Source organism: Sciurus vulgaris, assembly GCF_902686455.1.
Source record: "Sciurus vulgaris genome assembly, chromosome: 4".
Lineage (NCBI taxonomy): Eukaryota > Metazoa > Chordata > Mammalia > Rodentia > Sciuridae > Sciurus > Sciurus vulgaris.
Genome location: NC_136464.1, coordinates 115,016,857 through 115,041,266, shown reverse-complemented (window position 1 = coordinate 115,041,266; position 24,410 = coordinate 115,016,857). Strand labels below are relative to the sequence as shown.

The following is a 24,410-nucleotide window of genomic DNA, read 5'->3' as shown; positions in this document are numbered from 1 at the left end:
TATTTGGGAAAGAAAAAGGTCTCCTCTATCCTCCTCAAAGTCAACTCTGAATAAAACCTATTTTTCCCTCACCACCCTGTCTCCTCAGATTTAGTGGAGTGTAACTAGCAATAAAGATTTTTCTCTTTGGTTATACCTTCTCAACCTATGCTGTCTGCCTTTATACCATCTATTAGTGAAAAACTCTCAAACTCATATCCGCAGTCTACAACAGTCATTTAAGCCTGATTAATTTATCTAATTGCCTACTTAACATCTTCACTTACATCCCTAACTTACTATGTCAAAACCATAAGTCTTGTCTCTCTGATTTTCCTGGCTCAGCGAATGTCACCAAAGTCTACTCAAATATCAAAGTCAGAATCTTCGGAATCCCCCTTTACTACTTCCTTTCCTTAACCCCCCAGTACAATCACGTCTAGTTGGTTCTACTCTGAAATAGTGGCACCAACTACTTTTCATTTTCCTACTACCCACCCTAGTTCAAGCTACCTAACCTAGCTCAAACTAACTAAGCTAGGTTCAAGCCATCATCTTTTCCTTGCACTACTGCACTAGCCTCTACCTTACTTTATTCCAATCCTTTTTCCACACTAAGTATAATCTCAATGTCACTTCTAAACTCACATTCCTAGAAAGGATTCTTTCCTATTTTGAAAAAATGCAAATTCCTTAATCTAGCTTACAAAGTCCTACAAGTCCTTACCCTGCCTACTACTTTGCTATTTATTTATTTTTCTGTACTGGGGACGATACCCAGGAGTGCTCTATCACTGAGATACATCCACAGTCCTTTTTTTATTTTGAGACAAGGTCTAGCTAAGTTGCTGAGCTTGGCCTAGAACTTTTGATCCTCCTGCCTTAGCAGGTAAAATCCCAAGTAGGTGGGATTATAGACATATACTACCACATCTGGTTTCTGATTTAATTTATGCCACTCAGTATGCTTTAGTGGCTCTCTTCAAATTCTTAAAATACTGCCAAGATCTTGTTTATATAAGAGCATTTAGGTCTATTAATCTTTCCCTGCCTAGAAAACTTATGACTCTTCCAGTGCCCACTTCTCTGCTTTAAGGTCTTAACTTATATTGGTTCCATGGTATGAAAGAGAGGCAGTATTGCATTCTCAATCACAGCATCCTCTGTTTCCTGGACAAGACCATAAAGTATATTATTTATTGGCCTTCACATAGTTTTTGTCTTCACTAAACAAAATAAGTTTCATAAGAGCAGGGCATTTACTAACTTCTATATTTCATATTATTCTTTACTTACCATATAGTAGAAACTTATCATACATTTATTGAATAATGAAATTAAAATAGCGAAAGCTAAAAATAACAACTGATTACTGATACTGACAATAAAGGGAAATATGAATTCTCTTACAAAGTGAGAGTGCTGAAGGTCAGTTTAGCAGTCTACATCCACATTCTATGAGCCTCTTTCTTAATTCAACAATTCTTATTCCTAAAAGTTATCTCAGAAATACTCTCATGTATGTAAAAAACTGAGTGGATATGTGTGCATATATGTCTGCTGTAGCATTGCAGGTAATAACTTTAGAAAACAATTTAAAATGTTGACTGGTGGGAAAACAGATATAGTTGGTATGTCCTGAGTATAGAATTTTAACAGTTTTAATAATGACGTAGTTCTTTACTGACTGGGACATAGGATGAAACTATTGTTGAGAAAAAATACAACTTTTTGAATTATTATATTCTTATGGAGGAAGCAAAGTACATGCATTTTAAATGGTGTCAAATAATAGAAGCCATAACACTTTTGATCCATAGGGAATGTTATTGGGATTTAGTATGTGGTAAAAAAATATCTGAAGAAGGGCTATACTTTTTCCTACATGTGGTTTTGCTTTGCTTTTGTAAACACTAATAATACTAATTCACATATTATCTTGCGCAAACTTTTGAGTGTGAAATAAAATTGCTATTCTTAATGCTTATCTGCCTTTTACACATGTTAAGTTTCTGATTATTCGGGAGAAGTCAACTCCTAAAGAATACAACGGAAGCAGGTAGAGACCAGAAGAAAAGTCAAAGTAAGCTAATACTGGATCTGCAATACCTGTGACAACTGTAAAATAAAAGGGCCTTACTGAAATACACAGGACACAAAGCAGCCAGAAGTCAGGATAATGGAAAGAAACTGTGATCTTGATTGAAAGGAAATATCTCCCAGCTGTTTTGCTGAAAAACATAGAAGGAGACTGCCCTTCATCCTTTAACCTATTTTGGAAAATGGAGAAAATGATGTAGAGGCTGGCAAGGTACTTAAGATCATCGGTCCCATTCACTGATACTACCATATGTGAAAAAGATAAGGTTTAACTAGATGGATATTATATTTCTGAGTTCTGTTAAGACTCCAGGGAAAAGGATCTAGTTCAAGAGTTTACTATCAACTCCCAGCATTTGTACTTTTTTATCTCTAACTTAAAGAATGTAGCCAGAAATAAATTTCATGTTGTCAATTTTTGTTTTTGTCTTGCCAATGTGAATTTATTTCATTTAAAAATAAAACATTTGAGAAGGAAGAAAGGAAGCAAGGAAATCAATTTACATTTAAGTCCAAATCGGAGTCTGTTCCTTGGTAACCATGTCTCTCTACATTGACTTCTACTCAGTAAGTAACTATAAACAATTCTATCTTAACACTTAACCCTTTCTTTATCCCCTTCATTCTCACTATACCATTTTAATTAACATTGATTCTCAGTAACTCATTGTCTTCCTAACAATGATCACAAAAGACCACTCACCTGGAGTCTCTCCTTATTTAATCTACCTTGCACAATGCTGCCACAGTTATCCAAAAGTACTACTCAATCCAATTCTTGTTTCCATGCCTTCTCACAAAATGCCCACATAGAGCGTAAAAACATCTACAACCTGGGAAACACTACAATTCCTTCCAAAAGAAACTATGACCTCTTCAGACATGGCAGCTGATGAAAATGCAAGCAAGACTGGGCTGCTGGAAGAAGAAAAAAATCTCTCTCTTCTCAAATATGTCACTTCTAAATTTCAACTTATTGGCATTACTGACAACTATGACCAGCCAAATAAACACAGCAAGAGAACAGAAAAAAGTACTAAGTGATAAACCAATCTGGTAATGGTAGGGTACATTTCTCTCCCACTAGTATGCAAAGTTAGAAACACTGAGAATGAGAACTCTTTATTCATTATGTATATAAATCACCAATATATATTTTAACCAAGTACAATATAATTTTTCTTGATACTCTTATGTAACTTTATTGCTACTTTTTTGTATTTTACCAGGTTTATATAATCCTATAGATTCCTCTGCCAATAAAGTTATTTTACTATGCATATTCCTAAAGGGCAGACTTAATTATTTTTTACTTTGTATTGTTGCTGGCATAATTTATTTTACATAGATGGTAATAGTTAGATGTTTATGGGAACAAGAAATAGAATGAATTCTATGAATAAGACAGGATTACTGACAGACTAAAAATAATTAACAAAACACTTAAAAGTAAAACTAGTAATTTATAATTAATTTATAATAACAGTAAATACTTCTTTACCACCTTTATGGGCTTCTCTATTATTATACCTATTTTTATAAATGAGAAAAATGAGGCACATGAAGTATCTTCTCTAAGGTGACACAGAGAGCAGAATATGGAGCTGGGATAAAACTAGGTAGCAAGGCTCAGAACATAGTTCACTTAACCATTAGACTGTATTATGAAGGTACCTGTGTAACACTATGATAAAATTCTAGTTACCAAACAGGAGTGTTCTGTGTGAAAAGTCCGCCTGTACAAGAATTCTGTGTTATCAAAAGAGTATAATTTGATCAAAACTTGTTTACTATATTATATGCTTACCTCCAAATTACATCATACACAGGATCAAGACACACACCAAATCCTTGAAGATCCTCTTGCTCAGAATCATTAAAAGTTTTACAGCTCCCATCTACTTTATTTATCAAAAGACATTTAAATGGAGGAGGTTCTGATATAGAAGCAGGTACCAGGCCTTAGGGGGGAAAAATTATATATATATATATATATATATATACACACACACACATGTAATTTTAATATGCATTACCTTTTTGCATTCTCCCAAACCAATCAAGAAAGTAGATTATCACCAATTCACAGGTGAAAAAGTTGAAATATACATAAGTTTATGTAGAAAATCTTAAAGTGGCAGAATTAGGATTACAACTTTCAGCTATCTAAATCCATAACACATGTTCCTAATTTCTATGCTATACCATTCTATTATGTAATTATTCATAATATCACAGACAAGTATGAAGTGATACCTTGGTTTTAATGAAACTTCAAAATTTGATCATTATAACCACCCATAAAATTAATATCTATTATTTACTACCAAGAAACAAAGCAGAAAGTTCCTCACTTTAATGTTAGTTTTACCTATTATAATTTATCACATATTTCTACTGCTAACATTATGAATATTATGATTTCTAGCTCTCCCGATTATTTCAGCATAGAAACATATAGAAACACAGCACTTAGAGGTTTCATTTAAATTTCTTTAAAAAGAAAGAATCAAAGAAAAAAGAGAAAGAAAGAAGGGAAAAAAGGCTCTAAGACTATATTTCGTTATAGGGAACAACGAACTATTTCCCATTAATCCAGACAAGGGTTTGGGGGAGGGTATTTGTATGTTGTTGGTATTACCTATTATGTGTTTACTGGCAAAAATTTCTGATGTAGCAAGTACATGAGAATTAATAAGTGCTTCATCAATTCGTAAAAATGTTTGGTCCCCACTGGCACCTATCCAAGTGGCTTTTCTTCCATATTTTGATCCAATGTTAGGCATGGGAGCTGGTTTTGCATTCCAATATGGCACATCCAAAATGGGTCTTCCCAGCTGTCCTTTCTAAAAAATTAAATAAACCATATTAATAATATTGTTGGATAAATATACTTTTCATAAAGTTAAGGAGACATTAGATTTAAAAATAGTAATATGAGACCTTATTTTTAATCAATTATTAGTTTGTCTTAACAGAAGAAATTTGGACAAAACACAAAGTAATAAAATAACTTCTATTTTTCCTTGGAAGTCTTTCCCTAATAAACCACAAGTGCATTTGAAAAAAAGTTGAGATACTTTTCCATGCAAAAAATGTTCCCCAATGGTACATTGATATCAGATATCAGAAATTACTCTCTCTCAAATTAACAAGTGAATTATAACTGCAACAGACAATATAGCCTTTGAAACACCTCTTTAAAAGCCCCCTGTTCCTGCTGATGGGCAGAAGCACAGCCTCTGGGACAGGAGGCCCCTGTGTTTCCCCTCTGCTAGCAAAGCAATAAACCTTTATCCAATGTCTTAAAAAGAAAATAGAAAATGTTCCCAAAATACTTTGTCTTCACCTACATTTAAAAGAACCATGGTTTAAATGTTTTTAGGCATAAATATGTTTAAAACTCAATATTATAAATGATTCACTTAAAAATCTTTGACATTTTAAGTTCAAAGTACAAAAGAACATGACTATTGAACTCACACATGTGAGAATATTTGGGTAAAATACCAAAATAATAAATATTAGAACTATTAATACAATTAGAAAAATCCATGTAATTTTTACATGATGTGTGTGTTACTTATTTCATTTGTTTTTTTTTTTTTTTTGGCGGGGGCAGGTAATACTGGAGATTCAACCCAGCGGCCCTCAACCACTAAGCCACATCCCCAGCTCTTTAATATACTTTATTTAGAAACAGGGTCTCCCTAAGTTGCTTAGGACCTTGCTAAATTGCTGAGGCTGGCTTTGAACTCGAAATCCTCCTTCCTCAGACTCCTGAGCCACTAGGATTACTGGCATGTGCTACCACACCTAGTGTTCATTTCTGTTTTAAGATAAATGGGAGCATCAATGATAAGGTGTGATGTCTCAAATAAATATTAAAAATTTAATATTATTTAAATATGGATGTCTATAGGTACCTGGTTAGACACAGTTTAAAAAATAACAAAGTTTTTCACTACTATGCCAGTACCTGAAAAAAGTAGAATACTGATGTTGGATCAGACTATATTATTCATTCACATGGGCTGAGGACCTCTCTCTCCCCATGTCATTCCTTTCTTAAAACTGCTGGAAGGCAGAAAATGCTACATGTGGCCCTTGGTATATTTATAGGCATTCTAGCAACTAACCACAGCAAAAACCTGAAGAACAAGGGAGCCTAAAGTAGTTCAAACACTCTGGTCAAATTTCTTCCTCAACTACTGGTTTCTATCAAGTTCCATTAGTCCTTTAATATCACAGCAAGCAAATAGCCACAACTGCAGAAGAACTGAGCTTCAACATAGAAGTATCAGGGGAAGGAAAAGTGGCAAGCACATGATGAGAAAAGCAGTCAAATCATTCAATGTTTGTTCTCACCTTTCTCAATGTTTATCCTTATTTTTTGACAAAAGGAAGTAAAGGAACATAAAAATATAAGCAGTAAGGGAATTAATTATACCTTATGTAGGAATATATTTTGCTTTGAAAGGAAGAAGAAATTATATTGACTATTGAAAAAAACATGTATTCCCTTTCAACCAATGAACTCATGTGAAAAAAAGCAACCAAAGAAATATAAGATTCTGCAACAGTCCCACAGGGACTCAGAATGTAGTTATAAACCACACTTAAATTCATAAAAGCTAGCAATTAGGACTTCTGGGGCTGGAGAATAATAATGATTAACTGATTTCAGATCTTGTCACTCACATTCCTCCTCCCAAAAACACAAAGCTAATGTGAATCACAAATAAATCCACACATGACTTAAATGTTTAGCACTATTATTAGACAGCAAATATTAGAATATTTATGTTACCAGTAACCAGAGGAAAGAAAAACAAATTCCAACTGATTTCTCTCTGCCTACCAGCCCCTGCAAGGCCAATTACTCAGCATGAAAGAGGGCTAGGAAGGGGAACAGAGGACTTTGAAAAAGCAAAGACAAAATCCTCCTTCAAAACAGAGTCCAATCCATAATACCAAAACATTTAAGTAGGTCAGGACTTGATGGTTCTCATTTATCAACCTGGCACAAATTAAAAGGCATGACAACACGTTGCATGACAAGGCTGTAGCGAAACAGGAACTTTCATTCAATGCTGATATGAAACCAAAATAGAACTGTTAGTGTCTCACAAACCTATATAGGCATTAACCTTCAACCCAGCAATTTCACTTCTTAGAATTTACCTCAAAGATACACTTCTAAAAGTATTCATTATTATCACTGCAAAATATTACAAGGTCTTAAATCTTATAATAATCATAAGAAGTTTCTAAGCATAAGAAATTGACAGAGTTGGTCAGGTATGGTGGCACATGCCTATAATCCCAGCTCCTTGGAAGCCTCGAGATGGAGAATTGCAAATTCAAGGCTAGCTTGGTCAACTTAGTGAGAACTTATCTCCAAATTTAAAAAGATTTTTTAAAAAGTGCTGGGGATGTATCTCAGTGGCAGAGTACTTGCCAAGCAACCTGTGGGGCCCTGTGCTAGAACCCCAGTACCATAAAAGAACACAAACAGAAAAAGAAATAGACTAAATGAACTATAGTATACACATACAATACAGAACTATGCAGAAGTTTAAAAAAAGAAAAAGATCTCTATGAACTGATATGGAGTTATTTCTAGGAGGCATATTAAGTGAACATAGCAAAATACAAAAGCACATATAGAGAAAACTACCTTTTGATAAACAGAGATGGAAATAATTATATATGTATACTCATATACATATATACACACATATACATATATATACATATATATGGTGTGTTTGTGTGCACTTATTTATTTATCTTTATGAGAAAAAACACAAGAAGGATAAACTAGAAAACAATGAAATTCATTACCTACAGAGGCACAGCAAAAGGGAAGGGAAGCAAGGGCGCAGGGATGGAGGGAAACAGGATATGGAGTGACACCTGTTTGAACTTACCCTTTTTGTGTATGTCAGAGATACAAAAACAAACATTTTCTTAAACAAGAAAAAGTATCATACTCTTAAAAAATATCATAGTAGACAAAGAAAAACTATGGGAACGTTACAGACTAAAGAGAAAGCAAACGTCATGTCTGATCCTGGAATGAAGAGGGAAAAAAATACCAATATATATTAACTGAGATTAACTGAGCCACTGACAAAATATCAACTAAAATATTTATGAGTAAAGGGTTAGAATGCACATAAATTATTGTTAAAAGATACAGGAGAAAATTTTTCTATAATGCAGACACACATACAAACACACCTGAGCACACACAGAGTAATAGTGGGCCCATGTGCAAACTAAACTGATCAAAATGTTAATAACAGGTGAATCTATTCACCTATTAAGTAAGAATAGTATGGTAAAATGCCATACACACTTTAACCAACAGGGGTATCTGGTTAAAGGGTATAGGGCATTTTACATACTATTTTTATTTTTGCAGTCTTTGTGTAAGTTTCTGAAATCATTTCCAAACAAAACATAATTTTAAAGTTCACTTTTTTTTAAAATAAATCAAGAATTGTAAATTACATCCTGAAGACTTAAGTTCTAAAGATCTGTCTGAACAGTTACCCACATCAGAGATGGTACAGGTTTATTAGCAGTCTTAGGAAGATATTCTTTAATATTTACTATGCCCAAACTTTATAAAACTCTCACAGTATTTTCGCTCTTCAAGCTTTGGTAGAGAGAAAGATAAACAGAAAAGAAGGCAAACAGATGAAAGGAGAGGAAAGGTGAAGAATAATTTTAAGCAAATCTAATTTTAAAAAACTAGGCATTTAAAAAGTTCTAAAATAGAAACAGTTCTATACATTAACAAAAATGAATCTTTAAAAATTGTGAGAAATAATTTTCAAAATGACTGAATTAGCTCTACTAAGTGATTAAAGGGTTTTGATCTGGAATACCCATGTCCAATCCTAACATATCTTTTAAATTTAATAAATTCTAGTGCTGAGCAAGAGATGAAAATCATTTCAAAGAATGCCATTTAGGTTTTGTGTGTGTTGGAGGCAGAGGTAGGAAATATTCATATGCAATTATTAAAAAATAAGAATTTCACCAGAACCATAAAAAAATAGGAAAGGTAGATAAATTATAAGGCAATGGTTTGATGTAATATTATTAATATTTTAAAAAATTTCTTACAGAAAAACTTCCAAATGTGAAGACCTGTCCATCCATTAAAAGGACTGCCGTGTGGTTGCTGCCTGCAGTGACTTGTGTGCTAGGGCCTGGCAAGGCTTGAACAAGTGTGGGACATCCCCTAGGTCAAAAAAATAAATAAATAAATTAAGTCAATTTCTTACATGATTCAACTGAGATAAAAACAAAAAACAAAAAACAAAACAAACAAAAAAACCCAATAAATAAACAATGCAATAAGGAGTAAAAAAAGGTTGTAATAAAGATATTCAGTTAATACTTATTTAAGAGCTATGCCTGTCTCCATGACGTATGCAAGGTAAAGAAAGTAGAAAATGCTATCTTTAAGAAGATTATTTATAAATTAGTATCACATGTTTATGTGTTTACAATCAGATATTCAGAAATTATTAACCTAATTATGAACACGTTTAATTTTTCTGAAATATTACTGCTGCTTTTATTTTAAAAGGAATAAAATCTGATACCTTGTACTCTGAATTGCGTGTCAAAGGACTTTGTTGAACAAAATAAAATTATGTGATGCTTTAACTGGAATTCAACTTAGGAACTAGATTAAATAATACATTTTATAACCTTTTCTAACTTTTATCACTAGGCTAATAATCTTAGATTTTAACACAATAGTTACTGAGCCAATTATTACAGCATCATGAGAAGTATCAATCACAGCAGTGGCTAGGAGCTCAAGCTCTACAGCCCAATTGCCTGGATGTAAATCCTGATCTGCCACTCAACAGCAATTAGACCAGGACTTTAGACAAGTCATTCATACCTCTTGAGTTTCAGTTTTCTCCTCTTTAACACAAAACAATAATAAACAGTATCTAGTTCATAGTTCATATCATTTCTGTAAATAATAAAGAAGTTCATACACGTTAAGTGCTTAAGTCAGTGTTTGGCACACAATAAAAAATAAATGGTAACTATAATAATAAATGATATCCTAATATTCTTTTCTACTTTTAATAGCCATTTTATTAACCATTATCTATAATTAAAATAACCATTATCTATATGTAATTAGAAACAGTTCACACATGACCGGAGAGTTTTGCTTTGAGACAATGTAATAATGACACTTTAAGTTTCTAAAAATTACTTAAAAGTAATTTTTATTCAGACTACAATGAAAAATAAATTGGAAAGGGGCAAGACTAGCAGCTGGAAACCTAATTAAGAAAATTTTACTAGAGTCTGAGTGAGTTATGATGCAGCCCTGAACTAGGTGGAATGAAAAGGAATGGGTGAATTTGACAGCTGTGCAAGGATCAGGACTGGCCATGCTTGATAAATGATTGATATGTGGCACGGAAGTTTTTCTACTTAAGCAACAAGGTAGATGGTAGTAACATTCACTTGTGCCATGAGGAGGAATAAGATCTAGGAAGGCTATGAGAAAGAAGAAGAGATCCTAGGTTTTCTAAAGAGTCTCTTCTAACACTTCATGTATAGATAGAAAAGTTCACAGATATTCAGGACGTACCAGGAAAAGCGAGTCATTGAAAGAGACAGGTTCAAAAGAGGGAAATAAAATACATGCCCAATGCTCTGGAGCAACATAGAAGTGCCTAGTTAATTTAGCAGAAGACTCTGGTGGAAGCAGGAGCCACACCATAGTAGACAAGAGTTAACAGCACATGCAAAGGCCCTTTAAGTATCCCAGCAGTAAAGAGAAAAAGAAAGGAGAACTAATAAATAAAAATGAAAATGAAGCTGAAGGAGAAGTTTGTTCCTTCTGGCAGGGTGGGGAACAGCTACCAGGAATGCTTATCTCCTGACCCAAATTCCAACCCCTTTTTAAATTTTTTTATTTTGAGACAGGGTCTTGCTAGGGTGCTTAGGGTCTCATTAAGTTAATGAGGCTGGCTTTGAACTTGTGATCCTCCTGTCTCAGCCTCTTGAGATGATGGGATTGCATGTATCAAAGGGCCCCCGCAGAAGTTTGTTCTTTTTGAGATAACACAGATTTACGGAAGTTTAAAAGAGTGAGTGAAGATAGAGATCAGATAGACAGAAATCAGAAAAGAGATAGGAAACAAAACCACATTCCTAAGGAAAAGCCAGACAAGTTTCATAGCATGAAGAAGACAAGTTCCTCTTTCACTATAACTTGAGGAAAGGAGTAGGGAAATGATAATAGAAGCAAGTCAGTGTGCAAAGTTGGTGGGCTAAAGAATTTCCTAACAAGTTTAATTTGTTGTGACATTCTATACTTAAAGAAAGAAGGTGGGTGAGCAGAGAACTTCAAGATTAGAGAAAATCTGCTCACTTAGGTGGGAAAGGGAACAAATACCCAGATCAAGGGCTTTTAAACTTGATTGACAGGGCTTCTAGGAAGACCATGAGTGAGCACAAAGAGATCTGGGAACCCCCTAAATTTGTAAGCAAACTTTCATGTGTATTCTTCTAATTTACTGAAGAGAGCCCATACATGTCATAAAATTCTCAAAAGATCTTAAATAGTTCAAAACAGCTGAATTACTGTCCACTGTGAAGGGACTGATTAAACCTGAAAACCATATAATAATATTCACAGGTATGATGATTCACTTCTTTTCAGAAACCTGAAGGTAGGCATGGAAAATATAAACATATTGATTCATGCAAAGTTTTGCCATGTTCTAATAACAGGGCAAGGAAGGTAAAAAATTGAGGATACTGTTAAAAGTGAAGAGATAAAAAAAATCTCTAGCTTGGCTAGGAAGTAGAGTGAAAAGAATGAAGGAGTGAAAAAGTAGAGTTGTAGGGAATAAAGTACTGATAAAGGCAAGTAAAGTAGAGCTACATAACAGAAGAAGAAAATGGCCTCAGATTATAAGTGTTTAAACTTAATAAGAATTAAGTTTTAACTGTGCTAAATTCAACTTGGGGTCATGGGAAATACCTCCATGAAGGTAGAAATGAAGTTCACTATATACCTGTATAAAAGTGTCAAGATAAGAATATTGCATGGGACCATTCATTGTGAGGCTGAAGTCACAACTGTAAATAAGACCAGAATAAGAAAATACTGTGAATCAGGTGCTAAATTTTCAGTGAAAAGAAGACAGTGACTGACATGTAGGTCTGTAACAAAAGAATGGCCACACCTCAAAACAGCAGTTTTGTTTTTTATTTTGTTTTTACTTGAGAATGGAGTAATATGCATAGGAACAGCAGTGTAAAAGAAGTGGTTCTCAATTGTGAGGTATAATGAGTTTTGACAAATGAAAAATTATCACTTCAAAGGGCTGTATGTCCTCAAAGAAGCATCTAGTTCAATTTAAATAAGGAAAGAAAGGAGAGTTCCTACAATTGTCTGCAGTTCATAGAGCATTCTCATGTAAAATAGTATTACTGGTTATCAAAGTTAATTCTATGGGTAGATCTGAACAGTTTAAAAGATATGTCCCAAAGTTGTTTGCAGGTCTTTTAGTCCATGACCTTGAACTCTTTCCACAATATTAATGGATTATTAAATTATTATATCATTTAGCAAAGGAAGAACAACAGAACAAACAGATGAATGTGTCTATGCCATGCACTTTACATATATTACATTAATTTTACAATAATGCTATGGGATATGAAAAAGAAAACCTGAGAGAAATCAGTCATATAGTTGGTAATAAGTAGTGGAACAAAGATGCAGACCTTGACAAAATGGTTCCAGGCACTATGACTGTGTAGCATAACAGTGCAAAACAACAGAAGGGAAAAATATGAAACTCAAAGACAATAAAAACATGAAAAACAAGAATAAAAGCAATTCTCAATATCCAGGTGTAAGTTCAATGAAAATGGTAAAACAATGTGGCATTCAGAAATTTAAGCAAACTGATCAAAACTAACAAAGTAAAAAATGGTTAATGGACACTAGTCATGAGTGAATGAATGAAAGTCTTCACAAGTCTTGAAATTCACTTTTATAAGTAGCAATGGTAATGGTTAACATTTACTGAGCACTCAGTGTTTAGCACACAGTATCATCTCTTTTAATTCTTAGATAATCTTTAGAGGGAAATATACTTAATAGAGTATTATACCCATTTAATATAGGGGAAAATTGAGGCACAAGAAGGCTAAGTAACTTGACTAAGGTCATATAGCTACACCAAAAGATGGAATCAGGATCCAGGACCCTGAACTTAGCCATTTTGACAGGGCAACAATTAAAAAGACTATCAATAGCATTTTCCTATGTTCATCATCATGTATACAATATTTATCTTACGTTAATCAACACACTGCTGTATACTATCTAATAATTTCCCACTAGGACCACTTGATTGCTAGAAACTGTTCAAAAATATCTTCCAACTATATATTTTATTTTAACCAAATATCCATCAGGATTTTGTTTTCTGAGAATTAATGTGTGCTATATGTTCTTTGTTTCTCCTGTGATTACTTCCTTCATTGAAGTTCTGAACCCCTTTCCAAATTAATAATACAGTTTTCAAGTTCCACACTGATGGAGACTAATATACAGAGTAACTAGAGTGGGTGAGACAGAAGTAGACTTGATGAACTGCTAGTCCATTGGGAACACTGGGTAGGTAGTACTACACTGCACTATCCCACTTAGCTCTGCCCAGGCCTCATATCACCAGCCTTCCAGTTACAAGTCAATCTGGGAAGAAGGAGTGAAACTTTTCATGTTGGAAAAGAACAATTTTGGGCAGTTAAAGCAGATCCTACCAGAGTTTGGTCTTCTATAAAAACTCTGATAACTTGTTTCAAACATTAAAAGCTATCTTATTTCATTAAAATGATAAATTCAAGCTCTTCAAAATACTACGCATATTCCTGTGATACTGTCACCTCAGGAAGTCACTATAAATTAAGGAATGGTGCTCGCTGGTATTATCAGGACCAAAAAAGCTATGTTTTTAGGTAACCTCTTCACAGTCATCACAGCTGAACGTGGTGTGGCATGATCTTGACTTATGCTGCTCATTCTTTACAATGCACAGTAAAGTAACATAACCTGAGGGCTATGAGCTGGGCATAGTCATGATTTTTACTATTTCCCTTCCCACCTAGTTGAGACCACAAAATATAGCTGATGATTATTTTTTGTGAAATTACATCAAAGTACAAAGTCTGATTTGTGAAAAAGAGCCCTCTGTGCTGCACACATAACTGACACTTCATCATGTCTAACTGTAGCATACCTTTTCCAGTTTATATAGCTCACAAAACAATTACCTGTTAAACAAAAACAACAGTAACAGTGAAGATGATGATAAACTCTTCTATGTCATATCTTCAATGTGAAACAGAACAAAAACTCACTAACTTCTTCACATACAATAATTATGGAATCATTGATCTCTACCACACAAATGGCCTAACTGCATCCCTGTCATAGCAGTGGGTTGAGTTAAAGTTTAAATGAAAGTAAAGGTGGGTTTTACTTAATACCTGGAAGAGAACCTTTCTTTCATTATTGTATGTACATGAGAAACCATGGATGTCCCTGTGATTCTGGCAATAAAAATCTGGGTACAAGGAAGAATTAGGTGGAATGGAGAGTCAAACAGTGGCTTCTTATGCAAAATGAATTGCTGAGTCAAAGGTTGTGGCACAGTGGTAGAATGCTTGCCTAGCACAGGAGAGATGAACTGCTGGATCAAATCTGGCCTGATGCTGCCCTGTGCCTCTTCAGACTTGAATAAGTCTGATTTCTACAGGAGCAAATCATTTATATCTCCTTTAAGACAAACTGCTGGGGAAAGCAAAGCTGACTGCCAGCACCAGGTGCTGTCTCTTTGGATCTATGAGGTCATTTCTCTCTCCTGGGATGCTACCAGCTGATGACTAAGCATGGTGAAAGTATAAATACAGGTCCATTCCTGCCCAATGCAGGACTCTTTCCAAGGCAACCTCAGCCTGGAGGCACTCCACTGGCCTGGTTGAAATGCTCTCAACTGCACTGTAAGCTTTTCTTCCTACTCAAACTTTGTCTTCCCTCTCCTTTCACATAGAGTCAGAACAGTGAGCACTGTATCTGGATGATCTCCTTTTCTACATCTGCTCTTGTCTTATTTTATCTTTCATAGTTTCCCACTAATAAATCCTTTGCACATCTAATCCTGTCTTGATATCACCTTTGGGAAGACCTCAACTCAGACGAATTTTCTATTTTTTTTTTTTTTTACCAAAAGCACTCTGTACTAAGCAGGATATGGAGTTGGCTGTTGTAATAAAGGCCAAAGTAAAGAGACTTAAGATAGCAGTTTACTTCTCACTGAAGTAGCACTTAATTCTAAGGAGCTGAGGTGGCAGTTTATCATATCAGGGAACTAAGTTATTTCCAACTTGTAGCTTTCTCATTCTCAATACATGGTCTCAAGTTGAACTTGGCCTGTTCTTGCCACCATGCATGCATTCTAGCCAGCAAGCTTCAAGGAGAGACAGGGAAATGGAGAGATACACCTACTTCCCATTAACAGCATGATTCCAAAGTTGCACATATCATTTTAGTTCATGTGGTCACATCATGCTGCAATGGAAGCTGAGAAAGGTGGTCTTTAGCTCTATGGTCATGTCACCAGCAGACCAACGGACTTACTACCAAATGAATTAGGGGAGAATGGATATTAGGAGATAACCTACTAGAAGTTTCCTCTAGATAGCTCTTTGCTATTTGGGATAAGTCAAAATAGTTTATTGTTGAGACCAAAAGGTTTTGAAAATTATTCATAATACAATGACTTTATGATTAGACAAAAATTTAAAAACAGACATCATTAAGGAAAATGACTGAATTCACTGCTGATTCTTGTTTTATGTATTTATTTACTTACTTACTTATTTATTTATTTATTTATTTATTTATTTATTTATTTTCTTTCCCCCTCTTTTTTTTTTCCCCCAGTGCCAGGGATGGAACTCAGGACCTCACACATGCTGTGCTACCATGGAGCTACAGCATTGTCCACACTACTGCTATTTATAAAAATGCAATGAGGATATTCACTGTCTTTTCTATCACATATTCAAAACTTTAAAAAGAGAATAATTGCTAAGAACATGGTTGAATTTTGTGATAAACAGAATCATTTTTATATATAAAATGCATAAATGTAAATCAACTTTTTCCCTTACACTAGAGGATTACCTACTGCACAAAAGCACTCAACCACAAAATCAGGAACCACAATAATTCATGGTCCATATTTTGCAACAGTGGCATGAATATTTAAATTCTGGAATTTAAGAAGAGAGATGAAAAGAAACACCAAGGAATAAAGACAAGGGGGCCGGGAGAAAGAATCCAGCATCTTCAAACAAAAAGTGAGTGAGTACCTGGAATTGACATCTCCATGTCCTAGCTGCCCATGCTGCCCATATCCGAATGTATACACATCTCCATTTTCCATTAAAACCACTGAAACCAAAATATACAACTTTATTTTTTCATTATACGTGTTTTATATTTTTATCATAACTATACAGAAAACTATAATTTTTATTGTCTAAAATTTACAGTCATTAAAAATAGATAATGGAAGCTGATACAAATTTGCATTTAATGAAAATATAAATTTTATTTTTTTTATTAAAAATCATAAATTTACATAGGGCAATGCTGTCTGATTCATTCTGTTATTTTTCCCCCTTCCCCCCAACCCCTCCCACCCCTCTTTTCCCTCTATACAGTCCTTCCTTCCTCCATTTATTTTACTTTTGCAAAATATTTTTGTAGGTCATTAAAATGCATGCTTTTCATGCTACATATTTAAAAATTCTTAGAAATGCCATTTAATAAGATTAATATTTAATAACATTAATGTTTAATAACATCTGTTCAGATCAACTGTAAAATTTGAATAATGGGTAATTCCACATAAAATACTGCTCTGTAACATCTAGGATAATTATAGGAAGCAGATGGTTGGCATACTACCCAATTATGTACAATATCAATGAAATGGTAGAACTTTAATGATTATCAATACCTAATCAAATAAGAAAATATATTTCATTTCAAAGAATTTTAACATTTTTAATTTTTATAAAGGTTGAATAGTACAACCTAAGCTCTCTAACCCAAATGTCAATAATTTACTAAGAATCTGATTATTTTGTACATTTTAAGATAATACATTTGATGATGCACTTTTCTTATTGAACATTAAGAAAATATAGGACCATATTTTTAAACTACAGTGCTTTATAAGAGCTGAAATGAACTGAGGGGATTAATTCATCTTTGGTAATTTCTTGAACTGAATTAGTTCAAGAAATAAAATAAGTCCTTCAAAAGACAGACTAGAAGACAGATCTCTGAACAAGTACAGTACCTGTTCATCATGCTTCAGTTTTTAAAAGGGATTATGCAACCAATATGAAGGTTTTATAGACTTAAGTGATTCTGCTACACTTTCACACAGTTAACAGGCTACTTTCATCGAAATTAAACAAGTTATTGAGCACAATTGTAAAAATGCAGTTATACCCTAACGTTCCAGCTGCTACCTGAGTGGTGAAATCCACAGCTAACTTGTACTGCTCGGAGCTCACAGTCAAATCGCACAGAGCCTGGAGGATATGTTGTGATTTTGCTTGCATCCTTTTCTCCTCTTTCTCCACTTCCATCTGTAAGTGTTATAATTTGTAATTAAGGCATTATTTATCTTCAAAATAAAATTTAGTATCAGTTTACTATGGAAGAATGATAAAAATGTTAAAAGAGACAAGCAAGAAGAATCAGGAGCTGTTAGAAGTGATAGATCAAGAATCTACCTGTAAAGAAGCAAATTTGAAAAGATTCATTGTATACTTCTGTTTGCAAATATCACTAAATCAATAAAAACAGATAATATCTGGTCATGAATAAAACCTATTAAGCTAGTCAGTTATGTCATGAAAATAATTAAGTTATAGAAATAACATTTTAAATGTAAAACTTAAGTTTTATACTGGGAAAATTTAGTTTGCATAAAATAAACTGCATGCAAAGTCATTTAACAATTATTTTACTTAGTGATATTGTTAGTACTTGTCATCTTTAAAGTAAGTACCAGGTGACTTAGTTTTCCCAAACAGATCTCAAAAAGGCTACATTGTCTAGTACTGCTAAACTCAACTGCACTTCGAAAAATGTACAAAAATGAGAAAGCTTTGTTCAATGACTGTATTTCATGGTCTACTCTCATTCATATCTCCTGTCCCATCGTAGCCCCCAGCCATTCTGCTTTGTGGTCTTTTTTCTGCCCCCAACTTCTACCCTCAACAAAACCTTTCTGTTTTCATTGCTTTCCTCCTCCACTATTCTTTTCACAATGTCCTCTACTTAGCCTGCTTTAGGCCTTTTCTCCACCACTGCAATTACTCTGACTTTAAGTTTTCTGGCATTCTAACCATGCATCAAAAATCACATTCCAGAATATAAAAACTTTGGTTTGGAATGTGTAAATACAAGCTACAACTTGCTTTTCCTAATTAAAAAAAAAAAAAAACTATATGGTAATAGTACTAAAATATGACCTTTATGTCATTGAGATTCAAATTCCTTGCACGCAGAATAAAAAAAAAATCTGGAAGGAATTTCGAAAGGTCAGCTAGTCTAAAACACTCTCCTGTGACATAGCAATTCTAAACAAGTGTATGTAATATGCAGATACATATGTGAAACTATTGATACACACTTTTACTTTATTACCCATTTTAGAATGCTAAACAGAACAACACCAAATCAATATGTTTTCATTTTATCCTCTTTTAACCTTATTTTCAGTAATATTCAGGTAAGACAAATTTGACCTAAATTATGACCTTTCTATAACTAAATGATTATCATTTCAAAAAGCTTTAAACTCTTTATAACACTAGGACAGTAAAACCTCACTAATTCGGAATGACATAATTGGTAGGCCCATGTGACCTGCCAAAAACTATTAATCATAGAACATTTAAGTAAAAATTCAGTTTTGTTACTTTCAAGCAGTACAGATGATAGATCAAACTAAAAGCTACAATAAATGTGTTTACCTATACTATACTTCAAAATAGGCCAACATTACATTAAAATGTACCATAAACATAAAAGTCCTTTAACATACAAGAATTAACTGCTGGACCCAGAGGTTGAAGGCACGTTGAAGGAATCCTTCATTTCTTGAGCCCTTGGTTTGAAAAGCTAGTGATTTTAGACAGGTTTCCCCTTAAAAGTATGACCCTGAAAATTCAGAGGAAGAAATTACTTTGAATTTTTTACTCAAAAAAAGATCACAAATACTGCATCTGAAGTATCATAAATTCTGAATTAGTGAGAGGTTTTACTATAGTAGGATAAAGAATATCCTTCCTCTTCTGCTAAATTATCTAATGTGGGTTTGCCAAATTAAATCAAAGAATAGACAGGCTAATAAAAAAAATCACAACATTTAGTTTCATTCCAAATGAAACATACTGTTAGTTAGTTCAAAGCTTCCTCATCTTGGAAAGATAGTGGAATGTTTACCACAGGTAACATCTTACACAAAAAGAAATATATACCTTCCAAAGACTATTTAAATTACATATCAGATTTAAAGAAATTTATAGCTTTCTCTGAACTGGTAAAAACGTCTAATTATTAAAACCAAATCTGACTTAACAAGAAAAATAAGTTTGTGTTCACATGATTTTGTAGACTTAACTACATTAAACACTTCAAGCATCATTCCACTTTATGTGCATGAACTGATGTATGGTTAGACGTTTCTACCTTTTTAGCATTTTTCCCCACTCTTAATTTGGAGACAAAAATGGAGACACAAATCCCACAATAGAGGCATAGCATCAGGGAAGGGAAAGGGAGAAGGGGGAAACCTAGCAATTTACTGAATAAAACCATAATGACTAAAAGAGTAATTGCTATTATTTAGAGGCTAAAACTCAATAAGAACCATTTTGTTAAAGCTCATCTAAACAACCTGTATCTATATAAAATAATTTCTCAATTATTATAGATGATGAAAATATAAGTTAAAAAAGGGGGATGAGATTCTTGATTAGCAGCAGCAGTAGTATCAGAATTTAAATATATATTTAAAATGTTACATATATGTATATATATCATATATATGTTATATCAAATACATATATTTGATGTCAAAAATCACATATAATACTAATAATTGAGAAATATATAAAAGTTGGACAAAGAAAAAAGCTACTTAATAAGTAACCAAAAAATTGAGTACAAATTCAAGAATCAACTAGTGAAATTCAGCAAGATTAGTTTTGTTCAAGCTCATTATTCAGAAAGTGTTAATAAGCAGCAAGAAGACTTAATCTCAGGTTTGTAGGAAAAACAATCTATATAACAGTCATGTAACTGGCCATTTCAGTATGAACATTATCTGTGTTTTCCTTAATAAATATATTCACAGGTATATATCATGTGATATTAACACTAAAACAGCTATAAAATTTTGGCAAATACATATCTAAAATATTGTGTATTATTTAGACATACTTTTGTACACAAAAGAAGAAAAAAAATCAGTATCTAAAGCACTTTAAATTTTAATTTTTATGTAAAGCTACATGGGTTGGGGTAATCTCAGTCATACATACCATAAAAACTACCAGAGAACACACTGAGCATTTAAAATGGTAAAAAGCAGAAGCAGATGCAATTCACTAAGTACTTGCTCTGTGGTAAACACTATAAAAATTTACTAAATTTTTGTGGGTTCTAGAGCCTTAGGAATTAGATTAGAATCCTGGCTCCACCATTTGCTAGTGCCATGACACTGGACAATGGACTGTTTAAGTCTTAGTTTTCCCACCTATAAAACAGCAACAATGGTACACACCTCATAAGGTTCTTATGAGGATTAACTGCAATAAAGTATGAGAAGTAAACAATATTCACTATTGTTGCTTTCTTTAATTAATTCAGCAATCCAATAATATAGGTATTGTTTTACTATATTACAAGTAAGAAAACTAAGACTATAGGGGTTGTGACTAAACTAAGTTGTTCAAGAGGTCAAGTAACCAAAGTTAATAAATGGTAGCGCAAATTTGGAGTATAAACATATATGAGGTTCATACATTTTTCCATCACCAAACAGTTGACACCTTAAATCTTTTAAATATAAACTAACTAAAATTTAATGAAATTGCAAATTTTGTACCCTCAGGAAAATTCTAAAAGAGAAAGCAAAGAACTCAATTTAATGAATTAAAGTCAATATTCATACAGGATTTCCATGTGCAAAGGCTAAGTTTAAGCAAATATATGTACGTATAGGTGTATGTTTATGTAAAGTAATTTTCACAGCAACAGTTATGGATTATCATTACTTTCATAAAGAAACTGAACTTAAAGAGACTAACAAATTTATGACCAGCCATGTGGTTCTTACAAATGACAAATTTAGGATCAAAGCTGAATCCTAGGGGCTGGGGTTGTGGCTCAGTGGTAGAGCACTTGCCTAGCATGGGTGAGACACTGGGTTTGATTCTCAGTACCACATAAAAATGAATAAATAAAACAAAGGTAGTGTTTTCATCTACAACTAAAAAAAATTATTTTAAAAAGCTGACTCCTAATTCCAAATGCTATAATATTTAATTACACCATACCACCTCCGAACAGAAAATAGGTGTAACATAACCCATGTGTTTAGCAGTATGACTTTCGAATTACACATCAGTCACTTTAAGATAGAATTCAAGAGTAATACTGGAATCAGTCAGATGTTCATAATTACACACACTATACTGAAATCTTTCTATGTAAGGCTTTGAATAGCTGAAACAAATATTACCCAGGTCTCTGTTTGAAATATTGCTTATCATCACATTTTACAGTAACTTATTGTGTTACATGCAATTTTACTCATTGATTCAGTTTTCTAGTCTATTTTGCCTCTAGTCAAAATTTGCCATTCCATGACTTTCTGAGTTTTCCAATTGGTCAGAAGCTCTCGAACTTCCAAGTTAGAGATCAACTCCTGTTAACAATAAATCCAAAGTTCTTACCCCACAAAAAAAAAGTTACAGTCTAGAAAATTTTAATCAGCCTACAATTTGTACCAACAACATAATTAAGACAGTATAAAATTAGTATAGTGAACTTCTCAGTGCATAAACTGGAAGACATGGTTGAAATAAAGAGAGATACAGGAAAAATAATACTAAAGGACAATGAAAATATGTAATGAAAGCAGGGGATGGAGAGATGAATAAATGACAGAACAGTGAATGTAAAGGGTCATGTGTGGATGGGAACCAGTAAGTGGTAAATTAATACTCTTTGTAAAACAGGTTATCAGATGATGTTATTATTTACATTCTGTGTTCATTTTAAAAAGTAAAGAGATGAAACAGTCTTATTCTATAAAACTAGAAAATAAAAAAGAAAAACAAGACAAAAACAAAAACCTAGTCCTACACTGTAATACTACAAAGTAGGTTCTGCCAAAGAGGTTTCCACAAGTATACAAAAATTAGCCCTGTGGCTAATACAAAATTAATGTAAGGTTAGCTATTGTTTAATAGTTTCTACAGCTAATAATTACATGACCTTGGAAAAAGTCTTCTTTTAAATTTGTAATATGGGTCTTCACTTAGCATTTAACTAAAATATTTAGAAAAGTTAAAGATTCTTCTCTCTGAGATATTAACATTTTAAAACTATTTCATGAAACATAAGTATTTAACCTCAGATAAAGTTTTGGAAAAATTCCACTTTAATGTAACTGATGGGACAACACAAATGAAACAATCATGTTCTAATAGTGGCATGAGATATCAAAGTTCTGGCAATAACTAAAATAAACTCCAAATATTGTTCCTTAGATTTAAGTATTAATGGCATTGTTGAGCACTCAGTAAATAGAATGATCACAAATCTTACTATGGTTAATTACATAAACACTCAATTTTTATTTCTGCAGACTATCTATATCTTAAGTTTTGAGCTCTCTATTTGTGCTTTTACTAAAAATGGAAGTTTTGTCTGTTTTGTTTTCTATGTTGAGTGGCAAACAGACTAAGGCAAATGAAAATAAAGATGATAATACTAAATTATATGTATTTTTAAAAATTCAACTATAAGGTTTGCAGCAAAGAAAAAATAAGACACAAACATTAAACTATTAATCTGTCTATACAGAATATGTGTTTTTAAAACTTCATATTTTATTTTTCAGGACTTATCTTAGGTATTAAAGATAACAACTGTAATAAGTTGAACTAACCAGTGAAGAGTCCCTCGTTTACATGCCAGAGGTTTAAGGCACAATTTATACATAAGTTTTAAAATTATCTGCATTAAATTCATCCCTGATATTAATTGACCTAATGTTTACTGTTTAAAACAAAAATAAGCATGCCTTCAGAATATTCTTAGTTAACCCAGAACTCTGAGACCTCAAAGAATAATTCAGAAATAAATTCCTACTCCATTTCAGACTTGGATAGATCTAATTAAGGCTCACTCTTTACTTCTATCTATCTACTTAAACCTCAAATATCCAGTATTTGTATATTCATGTATATTGTAAACTTTAATATTAAAACAGTAGAAAAATATAATGGCAGTCTTAACTTACCACTTCATTACATTTAATAATTTTGTTAATTCTAAGTCATAAACAGCACTCAAAAAAAAAAAGGACTATAAAATGCTACATCACAGTCATCTGAAAACAGATAATAAAGGATTAAAATTGGCAAGCAATATTTTTTCACCTTTTAAAATGAAATTTGAAAAGAAATGAAGATACACTATAAGATGTTTTTTATTAAAGTTAACAACAACAACCAAAACCAGAAGAGTAACAGTCACTTTCATGTACCACTTTCAGCATGTTCTTTCTCCTCAGGCTATATAACATGACAGAAGAAAGTAGAAGAATCAGGTATGTGCATTTTCCCAGAGACAAAATTCAAATGAGTGGAAGAAATTGGGAGAGTATCCCACCTAGTTGATAAGGAAGACCAAATACCTTTGTGCTTGTCCCGTTTATGCTTTAGCTGTGCTGGATGGGATCTGAGTCTGGCTAGAGCCTGTTCTCGGTGGTTCATAAAAATAGGACCAGCAAATACAAGGGGGCCTGAGGAGAAACATTTTGTATGTGCATAGAAAAGCTCACAAAATGAAAACACTATAACGAACAAAAATAAGTCAAACTAAAATGCATGAAAATTTATTCTTAACTGATTTGGACATTGTACTT

At 33.1% G+C, this 24,410-nt stretch overlaps 1 protein-coding gene across 14 annotated transcripts in view; it reads right to left on the bottom strand.

Moving 5' to 3' along the window:
- MYCBP2 (MYC binding protein 2) overlaps window positions 1-24,410 on the bottom strand; it is a 273,950-nt gene that overhangs the window by 165,336 nt on the left and 84,204 nt on the right. For 12 of the 14 annotated variants that reach the window (XM_079138891.1, XM_079138897.1, XM_079138894.1 and 9 more), the window contains exons 18-23: window positions 24,180-24,287; window positions 17,707-17,826; window positions 16,534-16,615; window positions 9,220-9,337; window positions 4,721-4,925; window positions 3,887-4,040 (exon numbers count right to left, since the gene is read on the bottom strand). In XM_079138891.1, coding sequence (XP_078995017.1) covers window positions 3,887-4,040; window positions 4,721-4,925; window positions 9,220-9,337; window positions 16,534-16,615; window positions 17,707-17,826; window positions 24,180-24,287 — 787 coding nt within the window. Of the gene's footprint in view, window positions 1-3,886; window positions 4,041-4,720; window positions 4,926-9,219; window positions 9,338-16,533; window positions 16,616-17,686; window positions 17,827-24,179; window positions 24,288-24,410 lie in introns of those variants that run through there. The other 2 variants (XM_079138901.1, XM_079138895.1) reach the window with 2 other exon arrangements.